General features: G+C 48.1%; 1 protein-coding gene across 6 annotated transcripts in view; it reads right to left on the bottom strand.

Annotated features, from left to right (window-relative positions):
• Positions 1-9,109, bottom strand: part of GRHL1 (grainyhead like transcription factor 1) — a 54,715-nt gene extending 45,606 nt beyond the window's left edge. For 4 of the 6 annotated variants that reach the window (XR_007130166.1, XM_047746060.1, XM_047746061.1 and 1 more), the window contains exons 1-3: positions 8,024-8,212; positions 4,674-4,860; positions 1,544-1,614 (exon numbers count right to left, since the gene is read on the bottom strand). Coding sequence is in view for 5 of the 6 variants with exons in the window: in XM_047746060.1 (XP_047602016.1) it covers positions 1,544-1,614; positions 4,674-4,860; positions 8,024-8,043 (278 nt within the window). In the remaining variant the exon portion in view is untranslated. Of the gene's footprint in view, positions 1-1,543; positions 1,615-4,673; positions 4,861-7,380; positions 7,990-8,023; positions 8,213-8,743 lie in introns of those variants that run through there. The other 2 variants (XM_047746063.1, XM_047746062.1) reach the window with 2 other exon arrangements.
• Positions 9,110-17,920: the final 8,811 nt, after the last annotated feature.

Here is a 17,920-nt window from a genome sequence, read left to right as displayed (position 1 = left end):
TTTCTGTCAAATAAATAAATAAAATCTTTAAAAAAAAAACTATACCAAAATTAAATAAACAATGAATTTAAAAGGTGGAGAAAAGGGAAGAGCAGATCAAACAGGAGGAATTACATTAGTAACTGCTGAAGCTAGTAATCATATTATATTATTTCTCTACTTTTGTTATTTGAAAATATCCATAATAAAAATTAACAGTAAAAAAAAAAACAAAACCTTAAGATCTTCTCCAAAGGGTAATTCTCAAGATTAAATTAGCAACATGGAAAACACTTATGGAAAGTAGAACCTACCAAATGCTGTGTGCAAATACAACCACAACCACATAGAATGTGCGCACATACCCGAACAGTAAATAAAGAAATCATAGAGACAGTGGGATTCTGAGTGATTATTCTTTCTTTAAAAATATTTTACTCCGGGCGCCTGGGTGGCTCAGTGGATTAAAACCTCTGCCTTCAGCTCAGGTCATGATCCCGGGGTCCTGGGATCGAGCCCCACATTGGGCTCTCTGCTCAGCAGGGAGCCTGCTTCTCCATCTCTCTCTGCCTGCCTCTCTGCCTACTTGTGATCTCTGTCCAATAAATAAATAAAATCTTTAAAAAAAAAAAAAAAATTTTACTCCCGGGGTGCCTTACGAGGCTTAGTCAGTGACGCGTCTGACTCTTGATTCCGGCTCAGGTCATGATCTCAGGATTATGATATTGAGCCCTTATCGGGCTCCAAGCTAGGTGTGGAGTCTGCTTATGATTCTCTCTCCCTCTGCCCCACCCTTCTCGTGCTTTCTAAATAAATAAACAAATAGACAAATAAATAATACAAATAAATAAATATATATCTATTTATTTCTTTTTCTAATAGAGCACAGGGAAATTTACAAGTTGTATGTAAATTAGTTTTCACGGCTATAAAGTCTTTTTTTTTTTTTTTTTAAGATTTTATTTATTTATTTGTCATAGAGAGAGAAGCGAGAGTGAGCACAGGCAGACAGAGTGGCAGGCAGAGGCAGCGGGAGAAGCAGGCTCGCCGCCAAGCAAGGAGCCCGATGTGGGACTCGATCCCAGGACGCTGGGATCATGACCTGAGCCGAAGGCAGCTGCTTAACCAACTGAGCCACCCAGGCGTCCCTATAAAGTCAAGTCTTAATGTTCTGAAAGTTTTAACCTAAATAACCTAAAATAACTTCAACAGGAGCTGCTTCATTAAGTTTTACTCAGGCCACTATTCAAGATCATTGGTACATAATCTTTTTTAAAGGACCCCCACCTTTGCATTAAATGCAACACCCTTCTTAAGAGAAACTCAGACAAATAAGGGAACAGTTCACTTACATCATTACTAAAAACATCCCTCCACAGGCGAAGCAAGCATGCAGAAAAGGCAAGTGTGTGTAAAGAAACTGGCAACTTCTCAGAACAACAGAATCATAATTACCACCTATCTCTTCCACTAAAGCTTTTTCATTTGAACTCCTGCTTTATTTTCGGCAGAAACCCGTGAAAATACAATACAGTACCATTTCACGCTTTCTATGAGACATTACCTTTTGCTGTGGTCTGGCTCTGGGGGCTCGACGTCTGGCTTTGCTGTTGATGACCTCCTCTCTCTTGGAACCTTAGATATTAACAAACACGACACAATTTAGTTCTCACTTAGTGAAATACAGATGCAGCCTCTTTTCAGTGAAGTTCAACCACTGATAAGTCTACTTGATCGCCTGCCAAATGCCAGGCTGTGGGGATATGCGACGAGTGAGACAGTGTCTGCCCTCAAGAGCTTACAAATCTTGTCACGAGGTTAACATGTAAAAACTGACAATTCCTTCGTTGCCAAATAAACCCAGGGCATCACGAATTCACTCTGTCATTGAGTTTGGGTTTCATCTCTTAAAAAAAATATCTCTGGCTTGGTTTTACCATTTATCTACGCTACGGAATAAAGAAGCTACTGAAAACACAACCGGACTCCCAGTGTTCTCGCCTTTCCGTTGCCCTTCCTTTCAGATCAAACGCACAATCGAAAGGCTCAGCCACGCTAACAGTTCATTTCCAAGATCCAAGTGCTGGCCTCAGATGATAAATTTTTCAAATGCTCTGGGATTCCCATTATCTGGTACCCAGAGGACAAATCGAACTCAGTTTGTTCTATGCTTTTCTTGAGTCTGTTCTTCTTTATGCAGGAGATGAAAACAGACTAACATTATACATGTGTACCCTAGACATCAACCCGCTGGAGAGCAATTCCAAACATGTGCTCCAAAATTGCTAAATGTTTGAAACTGTTTCCAATGTGAACGTATGGCTATATTTACCTTTAAACAAAACAAATTATTTCATGTATTAACAAATGTGTTTTTAAATCTTCATTGAAGTTATTTAAATCTTCATCGAAGACGGTGCCTGGGTGGCTGAATCGGTTAAGCATCTGACTCTTGATCTCAGTGTTGTGAGTTCAAGCCCTGGGTCAGGCTCCACACTGGGAGTAGAGTCTACTTAAACAGTTATTGTGTAAAAACGACAGATGGTTATATTCAAAGAGCTGAAACAAATCAGTTCATTTAAAAAAGAAAAGAACGCTACACCTGTCATAAGAAACCTGACATATTAGTACTCAGACTGTCAACCCAATGGACAGACATAATGACTGATCTCCTCCTAAGATGTAAAATACTTTTAGGACCCTTTACTTAAAATACATACACATACAACCCCTGCAATCAGTATCATTACATCAGTCTTTCTGGCACTGAACTTGTTTGTTTTCTCCCATTTTTAAAAAGTTTCAGTTAGGGCGCCTGGGTGGCTCAGTGGGTTAAGCCGCTGCCTTCAGCTCAGGTCATGATCTCAGGGTCCTGGGATCGAGTCCCGCATCGGGTTCTCTGCTCAGCAGGGAGCCTGCTTCCCTCTCTCTCTCTCTCTCTCTGCCTGCCTCTCTGTCTACTTGTGATCTCTCTCTGTCAAATAAACAAATAAAATCTTAAAAAAAAATAAATAAAATAAAATAAAAATAAAAAGTTTCAGTTAAAAAGATGTACTTCAAACTTCATAATTAATACTTAGGAACTTACGATTTTTACACTGAGTCAAGAAAACAGGACTCGAGAAGAAGAGATTTATCATAAGTTCCACTTCGAAGGAATTCTTCGGCTCTACTTTCCAGGCAAAGAGATCTCCTAGCATCATTAGTTACTACACAAGTTTCCCTTCATATTCAAAGGAAAAAAACAAAACAAAACTTACCCCAGTCTCTCAATCACAACAAGCTGGATACATGGCCTCAGACCAGAAAATAATGAAATCTTTTGTTTAGGTCCCACCCTAATTTGGTAATCATAATCAAGCCATCTTCTTTGTTTTTTCCTCTGCATTTTTTTTAAAGAGTTTATTTATTTATTTGACACACACACACACACACACACACACACACACACACACACATAGACACACAAGGAAAGAGAGTGAGAGCACAAGCACGGGGAGTTGCAGGCAGAGGGAGAGGGAGAAACAGACTTCCCGCCAAGCAGGGGGCCCCACAGGAAGCTGGATCCCAGAACCCTGGGATCATAACTTGAGCTGAAGGCAGCTGCTTAACCAACTGAGCGACCCAGGCACCTCCGCCCTCTGCATTTCTTATATTCAGGAAAGAATACGATGCCAGAATGTAACAAACCACAAGCAACTGGTGAATCCAGGTGAAAGTATCTGAGAGTTAATCATCTGATTAAATTGAAGTTTTCTATATGTCTGGAAGTTTTAAAAACAGAAATATGGCAAAAATCAACTGTGATATAGAGCAATCACCACATAGTACTCTCAAGCAGAAAGAATGCCAAAGAATCTAGCAAGCAAAGAACATTCCATGGAGACAGCATGGCACGCCGAAGAGGATGACTTTGGCATAATCCAGACCAGGTCTCAAATCCCGGCTGCAACACGTGCTAGTTGTGTGACCTGAGAACTTAATTTTTTCCTATTTGCAAAACAGCGGTCATACCACATATTTTGAAGGCTTTCTGGAGAGATCAGAAATAACACGCATGGCAGTAACATGCTTAATGTGACAGAGGAAACCAGTAAGTGGTGACCAGTGACGAGGACACAGATCTTCAGATAGGAACATCACACAAAACTCCAAGCACAGAACAGATTATATTTAATTAAGATTAATCTATTGAAATAGAAACAGAACATATTCTGATCTTAGAAGCAGAAAGTCCAAGACTAGAAGAACAGCTTTCCTTCATGAATCCTTCAGTCAAATCAAAGGCCCTGTGATATCACATAAGGCGAGGAAATCATTCTGACCACATCAGAATAAAGGTTGGAGCGCAGGGAAATGAACCACTGTCTACTCTTCGGGGCACTAAGAAGTCCCTTTGGTAAAACGTTCAGTCTCAGTAAGACACATCTCCCGTCTTCTTTTATGGTAGCTTCACCCTCCAGATCGAGCTAGAGCAGCTGGCTACTTCACCCATTTTAAAAACAACCCTTTGATTCTATGATCGTAGATTTTCGGCTTTGAACCACCGTAAGTCAAAGCACTCATTAAACTATTTATAGTCACTAGAGAAGCAACTTGCTTTACATTCTACCAGCAAATTACTGTTTTATATGCTGTTGAATCAAGTGCATCTCGGACTGTTGTTAGGTTTTTGAAAGAGGAGGCACAGCTACCTTGTAATAGTCATAGAGCAAGCCCAGGGCGGCCGCACTGTCTTCGTCTCCGTTGATGCTCATCATCGCCTTGGTTGCCGCGGTGAGAGGGTTCTCCAGGAAAGACTTCCAGGCTTCGTCCTCGCTAGTGTAGGGGCGCCGCTGTGGATAAAGGGCTTCATTCTGGAGAACCAAGACTGGCCGTTTGCTTCGGAGAGATTAAAAACACACATACGGCTAGATCTCACACTTTTCACTGCAAGGCACCATAAGCTAATTTTTAAAAGACCCAAACAATCAATTCCTTGATATTCCAGTAAAAGAGCCCAATGACCCACCCCAGCAAAGGGCACCGAGGCGAGACCAGGAGACAAGCCACCTGAACGCACACCGACGGGGCCCCCGGGGAAGATATACGGGACCGGGGAGCCAGGAAACGCGCAGTTAACCTGCACACGTGACCCAGGATATATAATTTGGCAAAACAAAACAAAACACTCCAAGAAAATGCCAGGCTATTCAAATACCTAAGCAAACAAACACAAGGACAAAGTGAGGCAAAACAGAACATTCATTCTTCTCAGACATCTGCAGTCAGGACTGTACCCTCTTAAAGAGAGCAGACCCGGTTCAAGCATCGTGCTGCTACATGTTACTTCCCTCTTTCTCCTGTTGATCCCAGGCCTTAAAAACTCTCCTACCCACAAACCGGGGAGAGAGGAGGAGGGGGCGGAAAGAAAAGAGCGACTTCGTTTAATCCTCGGGGGTATATGAGAAAGTTAGAATATTCTACTGATTACCACCAGATTGAGCATGGAATGTGGCCAAAGGGGACTGTAAATCAATAAGGAGGCATAATTTTCTGGCATGGGAGTTAACTGTTTATCTTAGAGATAAACACTTAAGAATCTACAACAATAAATAAGGCCACTGAACAAAAAGAGCTTTTTAAGAAAATAGGTGGGAAATCTGTTTTTAAAACTCTTTACTAGATTTTCACACTGGGCAAGAAGGGTTTCATTTTAACACTGCAGTTGGGTGGGAAAAATCCAGAAAAATCAACAGAGATCTTAGTAAAGTCTTACAGAAGATTCCGTTTTAAAGATTAAAACAAACATTACTGATTCCAAAAACTTGAAATGTCAACAGTCTCAACAACTTTTCAGTTGGTACTATTTAACAAGTCAATAAGGAGAAAAAGCGGAACACAAACTCCAGCAAAATGAAGTTGTTGTTGCTTTTCTTAAGGGAAAAAAATTGTTAATGTTCAAAACTATTCTGAATTATCAGTATTCTAACAAGCAAATTTAAGGATCAGCTCTCATTGCAACACATAAATGAAATATGTAAATGGCCTAAAGGTGACCTACCTACTCTAAAAGTGAATGTAGAGAGATTGATTATCTTTTCAAGTAATCAACAAAGGTTAGGGTTTTGGCAGGCAGGCCCTTTAGAAACAGATCCAGATTTTTAAAAAGGAGAACATCTTTGAAAAAGGGTGGGAACATGGGCCAACAGCTGAATTTATCCTCAAAATTCGGTCTTATTTCAAAGCCAGTGCTTTAAACTCATGTCTAGGCATAAAATCCAAATACTGATTACATTTACTAGGCAAGGCAGTTCTGAGGGGGGTATACTATTCTAACACAATGATGTTTATTTAAAAGTGAAGGCTGCGTGTACAAATCTCAAACTCACAATAAATAAATAAATAAATGCACAAAAAGGCATTCTCTATACCATTAGGAGCAGAGTATAACAGCCACTGAATCAGTGGTATCTTGGGGTGATTTACTGGTGCGCTGCTAAGCTATTATTAATAGTGTAATAGCTACTTCCAGAAGATTATGACAGCACTTGGCTCATTCAATTCCAGTAATGCTAGTTTTTCAGCTTCCCTCCTTCTCCCACCCCCATCCCAAATTTGTATAGGCAACAGAAAATATTTTTTGCAAATGGTTTTGTTTGGGATCACCCTGGAGGTGTCTTGCATTTCCAAAGTGCACCTAAGGCCAAAATTTTAGCTTTGGAAATTTGCCTTATCTAAATCATAAGTCAAGAAATAAACAGTCACCAGTTGCCTGACTTAGGTCTACTTCCTCATATGAGAGTCAGGCAGTTGCTCCTCCCTAAAGGCCCATCACTGCCTTTGGTTAAGTCTTAAACTCTTCATTAGTGATCTCTCGAAAGACTTCTGAAACATACTTCAAGTGATTAATTTAACTGCACATTCTACAACCCAAGATTAATCCATTTAAGATATCCCCTACACAACATCTAACCTTCCCAATCAGAAAAAGAGCACACTTAAAATAAAATGGTCCTTAACAAATAATTATAAAACTGGAATGGAATATCTCTGATCTGGATTTACTGATCTGCCGTAAATGGTTGGGTTTAGTGCGATTTACTTTTTTCCTAATAAATATTTTGTTTCACAACAATTTCACACTTACAGAAAAGGTGCAAAGAAAACACTGAAGTATCCCTCCCCCGCCCCGGTGTCCCTCAAAGTTAACATCTTGCGTTACCACCTTGCATTTGTCAAAAATATTTCTTTGATCACAAACTCCAAAAGGAGTACGAGTACGATACGTTCTGTTTATCACCCAGATTTCGAAGATTTCATCCTCTTGATATGTTCTGAGGATTTTTAATTACAGTAATCTGTAATTACCATCAATGATGCAAGTGGCAAAATAACTCCTACAACAATTTTCTCACTCACACAGCCAGCCAGCGGGGAAAAATGCCAGGACAGCAGAGCACTTCAACTTTTCCCTAAATTTCTCCTTTCTGGAGTTCTGGCAGGCGGACTGGAGGAGAGGGCTGGACGACGACGGGCCGATTACAGGAGACGTCTACCTTCCCAGCGGGGGAGCCGGTCCCCAAGAGCTCCGCTGGCCCCCCTGAGCAAAAGCGACCCCGAGGGGGGCCCCGCGCGGCGCGGCGCCCCGAGTCTCCCTCCCCGCACCCCTGCCAGCAGCAGAGCCGAGATGGGGGTGCGCCCGCGGGGTGGTCCCCCCGACGAGGCCGCTGAGGCGGAGGGGGACGAGGAGGGAGGTATCCCCCTCCGGAACTGAGTCCCCAAGGCAAGGGTCTGCCTCGGGGGCTTCGGTGGAACAAAGGGCGGGGGAGGGGGTGCCGAGGGCAGAGGCCGCGGCGGGGTAGAAAGTGGACGGTGTGACGCGCGCCCCCCGCCCTCCCTGCGCGCTTCGCGTCCCCGTCCCCGCCCCGCGCCCCGCGCCCGGCCTAGCACCCCAGCTCGTCCGGCCTCGCCTCTCCCCGGCCCGCGGCAGGTGCGGCTGGCCCGGCGCGCAGCGGCGGCCTGAAGCCGCACGACCGGACTCGCGCGCCGGCGCCTCACTCACTTGTCGTACTCCTGTGTCATCGCGCTTGCTCGCCGCTGCCGGGCCGCAGAACTGGACTTTCGGGTTGGGACAGTACACCCGATCCCGGGGGGAGGAGGAGGAGGCGGCGGCAGCGGCGGCGGCGGCGGCGGCGGGTCCGGAGCGGCGGCCCCGACGGGTTGGGTTCGCTTTTCTCGCTCTGAGCCGGCTCCGCGCCGGCTGCGCGCTCTGGACGCCCGGGCTCGACCGCCCATTGGCTGGCTGCGCGCCGGGCCGGGGCGGGGCCTCGGGGCCGGGCGGCCGACGGCGCCCCCTGATTGGCCGGCCTGCGGGGCGCCGGGGCGGGGGCCGCGGCTCCGCGTGGCCGCGTCGGTGGGGCGCGCCCCGCGCTGTCGGCCTGCCTCCGGCGGGGACTGGCGTGGCCGCGCTGCTCCCGGCGCGCACCTCCCGCCGCTCTGCCGGCCTCCGCGCGCCCACCGCCCTGGGCCGCCGTCGCAGCCCTTGGCCGCTCGCCTGAGGGACGGGCCATGTCTCGGCCCCGCCCTCTCGGGCCTCGGGGCCGGGTCCTTCCTTCCCCGCTGGCCCACCGAAGCCCACCCCGCTTCAGTGACGGAGCCTCCAGGGCCGCGGGCCGCCGCTCGGCCGCCTCGGGCACCTTCCCTGCCCGGGTCTGTGACGCGCCCCGCCCTCGTGCCGCCTCTCAGTCCGCGTCCGCGTTATTTATGAGGCTCTGGCTTTTACCTGAGAAAGCTCGGTTGGCTGCTTCCTCGCGGAGCCCACGGCACCGTCTGGCGTTAGAACCTTCTGCGCGTCCGTCTCACGTTGGCCGCTGCGTGACAGTCACGGGCAACCGCTGTTTCCCCTCGTGCGGCCGGCCTGGGGACCTGCCTCCAGCCCTAGCTGCCTGGTCCCAACTGCCTGCCCGGCCGGTCCCCTCTTCTGCGCCCACCTCCCTGCTGGCCCCCGCCAGTCTCCCAGCTCGAATCCCCGCGCACCCCTTCTTTCAGGTCCCCCATCGGGGCTTCAACCCCTTCACCCTTCACTCCCCTCACCCCCAGCTCCTTCCGTGGGCTCCATCTCAGCCCCGCTGCCGAGCCTCCGAGCAGCCCTACCTACTCCAGCAGCGTCTGTGCCTACCCCCCGCGGCCATTCATTCCCACCCCACCCCTGGCCCAAACCGTCCTTCTGAGCTGAAGCTCTTCTCTGGGGTCTGCTCGCTGCTTCAACAAATATACACTGAGGGAACTCCTGTATGCCGGCATTGCTCCAGATGCTGGAGATAGTGAGCCAGTTTCCCTGCCTGCCTGCCGCATCCTAGGGGGTAACAGACAATGAACAGGAAGAGTAAATTACACGGTGCGGTGAGAGCGGCGAGCTCTGCGGGAGGAAGAGCCGAGCGGCCAGCCGGAGAGCACGGGGTGGAGCCGGGGCTGGAAGGCTTGAGAAGGAGAGGCCTGCAAGGAAGTGGGGGAGGAGGGGACAGGCAGAGGCACACCTTTGCATCAGTTGTGAACAGGGACCGTAGGAGACCCATATGACCAGAGGGGGACAAAGAGGGAGGACGGGAGACGCAGGTTTTTGTGCCCCACTTCAGTTTTTGCAGAGTAAGATGGAGGGTTTGGAGAAGAGCCCGTCTTTAAATCGTCTGGGTGGTAAGGGCACAAAGATGGGGGCAGTGAGCCCAGACCACAGTGAACAGTAGCATGGCCTCGAGTGGTGGAGTGAGACATGGTTGGCTCTACTCTGAAGATAAAGCCAGGAGGATTTACTGAAAATTGGATATAAAGTACGAGAAAAAAGCCATTCAAAGGTAGCTATCGAAGGTAAAACCCAGAAGGAATGGTTAGCCATCACCGAGATGGGGAAGACGGCAGACATAAGTCTGGGGGAGGTCAGGAGTCCCATTTTGGACATGAATTCAAGATGTTCATTGGCACTCCAAACAGACACATCTGTAGGTTGGATGTGAGTGTGGGGACCAGGGACCAGGTTGGATGTGAGTGTGGGGACCAGGGACAAAGGGGCTTCAGGGAGTTGTCGGCACAAAGATGGTCTTGAAGGCCTGGAGAAAAGATGACTCTCCATTGTGGTGAGGGAGGAGAGAACGGGACCGACACAGAGTCTTGGAGCCCCCAACACAGAAAGGTGATCCAGCAGCAGGGGGGAGACCACTGAGGCTGGAAGAGAATAGAGGCACAGGAACTGAGTAGAGAAAGTGAGACAGGAGGGGGGGCCCATCGGCTGGGGCCTGTGCTGCCTGGACGTCTGGTAAGAGAGGATTTAGCGCCATGGAGCACCACAGGGGCTTCATTCAGCACCCGCAGTCCCTCAGCAATCCCTGCCAGTTTCCCACTCCCTGTTCTCTGGGCCCCTTGGGCCCTGAATCAGCACCCACACACCCTTCTCACTGTCCCCTCTCTGCCAGTTCCCATTTCCATCCCCTAATCCTGGGTCCAACACTGGACCATGGAACCTGTCCTTTTTTTTTAAAGATTTTATTTATTTATTTGACAGACAGAGATCACAAGTAGGCAGAGAGGCAGGCAGGGGGTGGGGTGAGCAGGCTCCCCACTGAGAGCAGAGAGCCCAATGCGGGGCTCTATCCCAGGACCCAGGGATCATGTCCTGAACCGAAGGCAGAGGCTTTAACCCACTAAGCCACCCAGGCACCCCGTGTCCTCCTTTTCTTATTCACTAGTTTCATTAAGGAACTCATTTAAGGATTCACTAGATCATTTAAGGAAAATAACAGTACAAGGACATCATCAGCGTTGCCCTGATTGAAGCGACTCACAGTGGGACCCTGTCTCTACCTTGACTTTTCTCTTCTTCCTCTATCGCAGCTGCAGCTGTGGCCAGGCTGAACTTTATAAAGCACACATTTGAGATTCTGTCACTCTGGTACACTCCAGATAAAGTTCAACTCCTTAGCAGGGTGAGCAGATGAATAGCTCAACCTGCCATTTTGCTCTTCTGCTCCTTCCGGTCCTGCTCAGCACTGAGAACCACCCTTGCCCCCAATTCCCTGCTCCTCCACTTCCCAGCCGGCCCACCTTCCAGACTCAACCTTCCAGACTTCTCCGGGACTCCCCATTGCTGCAGGGGGACCTCCCTGATCCTAGGCTGGATCAAGTGTCCTGGGCACACCCGCCATCCTCCAAGCCTCACCGCATCACACTTACACATTCTGTTTGTAATACGTGATTTTTCCCACCATGGTGGGGGCTCTTCATGAGAGGGCAGGGGTTGTATCGCTTTGGTTTGAATGTCCCTGGCCTCATGGGATACACAGAGAAAATATTTCTTAAGTGTTCATTGAATGGGTACCATCCTCTACAGGCATTGGTCTGCCTCTCTTCCCTTCTGGACCATGTCTCTGATGGATCTAAGCAGCCTTCGTGTTATAAAGACTAATGGCCCCATGCTTCAGTCCCACTGTCTGGTACATGGTAGGCACAAAATAAATATGGGACGAATGAATAAATATCAAATCATAGAACCCAAAACAGGAACAGTAAGGGCCCGAGGTTGCTAGACCTTAGATATATTAATAAAAACATTGGGTCTCTTTTGTAAATGTTCATACAGGCTTATTGAGCTTGTCTCTGAGAGTTCTCTAAAACAGGAGTTAAGATCCAGATCTGTGAGTGATCCGTCTAGCTATTGGCAATACCTTTATGTTTTTTACTATTTTTTTAGGTTATAAAAATCATGCATGGTCATAATTTTTTTTAAAGGAAAAAAGAAAAGAAGTAAAGGAACAAAAAAAAAAGGAAAAAAGAAAATTTAAGTAACATGGAGGGTTTAGAGCACAGAGTCCCTCTTCATCCTGTCCCTCTCCCCCAAAGATCATCACTGTGAAGTTTTTGTATCTCTTCCTAGATAATGCTTATGTGTCTGCAAGCATACATATGTTTTATTTTCTTACACAAATGGGATCCACACTGTGCACAACCCTTCTCAGTGTGCTTGCTTCTGTATCTTATGTCTCAAACATTTTCCATGTGAGCATATACACATCTACTGCCTTTTAAAAAAAATGACTACGTATTATTTCTTTGTATTGATGGGTGACAATGAGACCCTATGGGTGAGCAATTAGGATTTTTCTCCCCAGTTTTTCACAATCATAAACTTCCTGCAGTAAACATCCCCCTAACTATACACTTTGCACACTTGACAGGTATGGCTGTTGGGTAAATCCCAGAATTGGAACTTCCGTGAAAAAGGCATGCAAAGTTGCAATTTTTATAGATTTTACCAAGTTGTTTTCGAAAAGGTTGCCCCATATTTGGGTTCCAACCAACAGGATATCAGAGAGTCTGAAGCACCACACCCTCACCAAACCTGGGCATTATCAAACTTTGCTGACCCGGTCTGTTAGATGAAAAATTCTATCTTGTTTTGATTTGCATTTTTTAAAATTATAAGTGAGGTTTGGCATCTTTTTGTTTGTTTGGCAATAATTCTTTTTAGCCCATGAGTGGGGTTGTGTTTTTGTTTTAAGAGAAGGAGGATCTTTGAGGCACCTTCTCAAGTCGTGGCCTTCCAAGTAGGGAATGTGGAAGTTAGGAGGCAGGGCTGAATAGACTGAGTGAGTTCTAGCCCAGGTTCTTCTGCTTTCTGGGCCTCAGAAAAAGGAAGAGGTTGGACTGGACATCTGGTCCCTTCCAGCTCCAATGGCTCATGACTCAAGAGAAGGGTTGCTAGCAGTGGTTCTGACCTTAGCTATCCACCGTCCACACAACTGCAGCCCAGCCTCCGCAGCCTGGCATTTAAGTTCCTTCTTCATCTGGCATACATTTCTGAATTTACATCCCACTGAAAAGTGCCCAGTGCTCTGGATCCCCTCACAGTGTTCCCGGAATATGTCCCGCAATTTCCGGCCCCTGGTTGCCTCTGCTATTCCTTTCCTCCTCTCCACCTCACTCCCCTCTGCCTTCAAGGCCACCTGCAAGGCCTTCTCCTCCGGGCATCCCTCCCATCCCATCTGGACAACCCCTGCAGCACCTCAGCTGTCCCCTTCTTAAATGGCTTTTCACAAGCTGCTCTGCCCCTCAGTTGGTTCGGCTCTGTGTGAGTTCGATGGAGTGACTTTAAGGCCATGAGATCTGGGTTCAAATCTCAGATCTGCCTCGTATTTTTACCTCGAGCTGTCTACCTCATGGCCAGTCCTCAGCTCTCCCTTCTGTAAAATGAGGGGAACAAAAAATCAGGTTTTGTGGAGTTAAATAAGATCACATGGTCAAAGAAGCCACCACAATCCCCGACACAAAGACACTTGACAGTTGGCCTCCATCGAGAGGTTTGGTGGTCGGAAGCCAGTCTGGTTCCTTCCCGTGCCTCTGTATTGACCATGTCACCTCACCATCACCTGACCAGCCACGTGCAGGGCCCATCACAGGCAGGAACCTCACTCTGATGAAACAGCCCGTATCGGAGAGACATCTCAGGTGGCTGTGATGGCAGGGCCTCCATACCTGCCATCCGAGATCGGTCCCCCCAGTGCACTACAGCCACCCTGTCTCTCACCATTGTGACATGAAAGCCTTCCGCTCTGGAGATACGGGGTGTGGACGGGAGAGTGTGGAATCCCCACCCTCGCCTCCCAGCAATGTGACTTGGGAAAGTGACGGAAACCGTGAGCCTCAGTTTCCACAACTGGGGGATATGAGACACTAATTCCCATCACCAAGGGATTTATCTGTTGTGTTTTGTGAGCAGTGTCTTGAACTATGCCAGATCTGTTGGAATTCAGTAAATATGAAGGGTTCCACCTTCCCGTTTTTCCTCACTGTATTTATTATAAGCTGCTTAAGGGACAGAAACTACTCATACCAAAAAAACCCCTCGTCATCTAGCATAGCAATAAGCCTATTCGAGAGTAGAGATAGTTGTCATTCAGGGGGCGATGACATTAGCCTGCTTTGGGCAACACTCATTGATCTGTATGTCCCGTCTTGCAGATGAAGAAACAAGGTAGAGACATCAAGAGATGGATTCAGAGTCTCCTGGTCAGTAAATTCAGGACTTGAATCCAGACCCTTGTTTCAAATCCCTCACTTTCCCTTGTAGGTAGTGGTACGGCCAACAATGAGAGCATTTCTGCCTGACATTCCGGGTTTAGCCTGTGGCCCCATTATAAAGCAACCTGGACACTTTAATTGTGACAGAGCCCTGCCCGGGGCTTCCAGTGACAACATCTGGCGTAGAGGACAGTGCGTCGGATTAGTCTCTACATTGATTCTCCAACTCAGAGAACATGGTGACTCGCAGAACTCTCCATCTTGTGGTGTCCAGCGCTCTAGCCTCCGATGTCCTTAACGGCACTCTCCTGAACATGCTTGCTCCCGGAGGCTTCGCCCCTTCCCTTCCAGGTCTGCCTGTCATGCCAGGCTGACAGCAGTCTCTGGTGAGTCTTGTTAAGTACCTGGGACTTGATCCAGGCTCTCTCCCCGTTTCTGAATGGAGGCAGAAGAAGCTGTGTCAAGTTGGGTGTCACCCTCCTGCTGGCAACAGGAACCCAGATATCTCACATTCTTTTCTCATGGCTTCACGCAGATCGATCATTCCAGCGAAGGCTCCACAGTTGCAGCACGGCTGCCAGAAAGCCCTTGGCTTAGACACGCTAGCCTTACCCTTTGGTATACCTCTCCGGTCTGTGACTAATACGGAGCGGGGAGGAGCCAAGTGCTTCGGAGCCAGCTCAAGAAACCGCTCCAGGCTTGGGAGTGGGAGGCCTTGGCGGGGCTGGCTGGCTCCCATTTGCATATTTCACCCTTTGAAGGAAAGGTTACTCCTGGTAAAACATCTTCATGATGAAATGGGTGTTTAAAATTGTAGCATCTCACCACATTTTAATACGAGAGAGAGAGATCGCCCTGCCTTTAGAGGAAGGAAACATGGGATTAAGTTGCTGGCCCAAAGTTGACATTTCATTAACTCAATTTTTCTAGTAATTCTTCCCCGGCTGAGTTTCTTTTTACTTGCAATTTGAGTTATTTTGTGACTCACCTTTGATTATCTTTCCTAAACACCCCGAAACTGTTAATTCCAATATCTGGAATTTTGAGTTATCCTTGTTGGCGATAGTTAGAAAAAGGAAGAGCTAGGAGTTGAAAAAAGGAACAGGAGAAAAAAAAAAGTCAGGAAAATTTCATATCAAGGACCCAGAGAGAGAAACGATGTAGAAGCAGGGTTCAGAGTTGCGTGACTGCGTCTCATGAAGGGACTGGGGTGCTGTGTGCTCGGTCTGAAACCTCCTAGAGCACCACCTGGAGCGGCTTCGGTGACTTCGGACTTGGAGGAGGCAGTAGGCATTACCTCTCCGGTATCCTTCCATCCTCTTAGTCACAGCCCCTCAGGACATCACAAAACTCCAGGACATCAGAGGGCTTTTAACACAGAGATGGCAAAGCACAAACAGTGCTTCCTGGCACACATGTAATCCCTAACCAGGCAAAATTATGTGCTGGCATCGAGTTGAGGATGCACAGAAGAGAGACCCTACGAAGTTTCTGGTGGGTGACAAGTAGAAATTAATTGTAGGGGGGCACCTGGGAGGCTCAGCTGGTTAGGCATCTGCCTTGGGCTCAGGTCACAATCCCAGGGTCCTGGGATCGATCCCCACGTCAGGCTCCCTGCTCATTGGGGAACCTGCTTCTCCCTCTCCCTCTACTGCTCTCCCTGCTTGCTCGCTCTCTCTCTGATAAATAACTAATCTTCTTTAAAAAAAGATTCTCTCTCTGCCCTCTCCTCCCTCTCTAAATAAATAAATGCATGTTTGCATTAAAAAATTGAAGTTCATTATTATAAATCAGGTGTGTGACATCTAAATGAGCTGCTTCTTGGGTGGGTTACTTACCCTTTTTAAATCTTTGTGCACTCTATTTTTCATATAAGATTTCAGGTTTCTTACCCTCAGGGTCTCCTACCCAGCCCACAGATGCATGTATCCACGAATAACTCATGGTCAGGCACCCAAGTTGCTGGATCCGGAGACCTGGGCACATTCGGACAAACGTTGTAAATGCCCTAAAGGGGACGTGTGTCGAATGCTTAGGGAATGATGGATTCTGCCTGGGGGGTTGCGGGGGGGGCGGTAGGGGAGGACATTACAATTGAGCAGGGCCATTAAGGAAGAATTAGGGTCTCCTGAGATGAGGGAGGACATTTCTGATAAGGAGTACAACAAGGGCAAAGGCCCTGGGTGGGAGATGTCATAGTTGTTCAGGATTGCCTTGTCTGAGATGGAGGGAGCTGGGCTGGGGCAGGTGACAGGAAGTCCTATGTAGGAGCCACACTAGACGGACCATCCAGGCTAAGCCATCAGGCTGTGGGTAGCCAGGAGTCATCAAAGGCCTGCTGAGCGTCGGAGTGACATTAGCTCTATTTGGGGAACGTAACTGGCAGGGGCATGACAGGGACAGATGCTGGGAAAAGAGAATGGTTTTGCACACACCAGGAGGAAGATGATGAGGGTCTGAGCTGGGCAGCGACTACGTTGTCAGAGGACTCAAGACTGGCCAGAGAGGTCGTTGGTGGTGGAACTATCAGGGCTGAGTGACAGAGATGTTGGGTGACGGACTGGGAGGAGTTGGCGATTTATAGCGTAGGTGATTAGGTGAATGGTGCCATAACTGAGAGTCAGGGAACATGGAGGACGAACAGGTTCAGGGTGGAGGTTTGGAGGAGGGGTGGTAAGGAAACACATCAGTCATAAACACTAATGTTTTCTTCTTCATGGCAACATTTGGGCTCCTTTGATTCCAAACTGACATCACCAGGGCTGGGAGCTTGGAGAGGCAGGGCTGTAAGCCGAAGCCCGCGGATACCTTAGCCAGTTTGCCTGGGATCAGGACTTCTCAGTGTCTTTATTTGTCAAATAACGTAGCGCATCGTGGGATCAGTCAGGGGCTGAGAGCGGAGGGCTCTGTAAGGGCTGAGACCCGTGCCTGGCATAGTTCCAGCACGTGAGATCTTTGCGGTACTGCCCAGGGGTACCTCAAGCAAAAGTGAGGCCCGTGTCTCCTCCTTCTGTTTTTTTTTTTTTTTTTAAATAAGGATTTTTATTTATTTATTTGACAGAGAGAGATCACAAGCAGGCAGAGAGGCAGGCAGAGAGAGAGGAGGAAGCAAGCTCCCTGTCGAGCAGAGAGCCCGATGCAGGGCTCGATCCCAGGACCCCGAGATCATGACCCGAGCCGAAGGTAGCGGCCTAACCCACTGAGCCACCCAGGCGCCCCTCCTCCTTCTGTTTTAAAAATACTTCCAACCGATTCAAAACCAACATTCGGAGGGCAGACAACCAGCTTCCTTCGTCCAGCAGTGATCCTCGTGGTGCATAACCGATAAGAAAGTAGGAAGGTTTTCGTAATCTTTCCCTTTTTATCATCATTCCTTCTACCAGAACCCTTTCTTTTTATTATTATTATTTTTTATTAACACAAAACATATTATTTGCCCCAGGGGTCCAGGTCCCTGAATCGTCATCTTACACAGTTCACAACGCTCCCAAAGGCACACACCCTCCCCCATGTCCATCCCCTGCATCGGAGCCCTTTCTTGAGGGTCTGTGGGAAGTAGGGTTCTCTACGGAGCATGAAAAAGCACCCCCACACCCCACCCCATCTCAAAGGCGTCCGTCTGCCTGGGGCAAGATGCATGCAGAAGTAGGCTCCCCTAGATGCCAAACACGGGGTGAGCTATGAGTGCCGAGGAGCTCTCCCTGACGCTGTGGAAGGACCCTGTGTCCTTTCAGATGAAGGGAGGACGGGATCAGTGAGGGACACAGTGAGCTGGGGACCAGGAGACGGGGACCAGATGGCAGGAACAGACAGCAGAATTATGGTGCGTGGGAAGCCAGTGATAAAATGCAGACTCAGGGGCCACCCGCCCACTCGGAGCCCCAGGCGGTGC

Source organism: Lutra lutra, chromosome 9, assembly GCF_902655055.1.
Source record: "Lutra lutra chromosome 9, mLutLut1.2, whole genome shotgun sequence".
NCBI lineage: Eukaryota > Metazoa > Chordata > Mammalia > Carnivora > Mustelidae > Lutra > Lutra lutra.
This window is presented reverse-complemented; position numbering and strand designations above follow the sequence as displayed.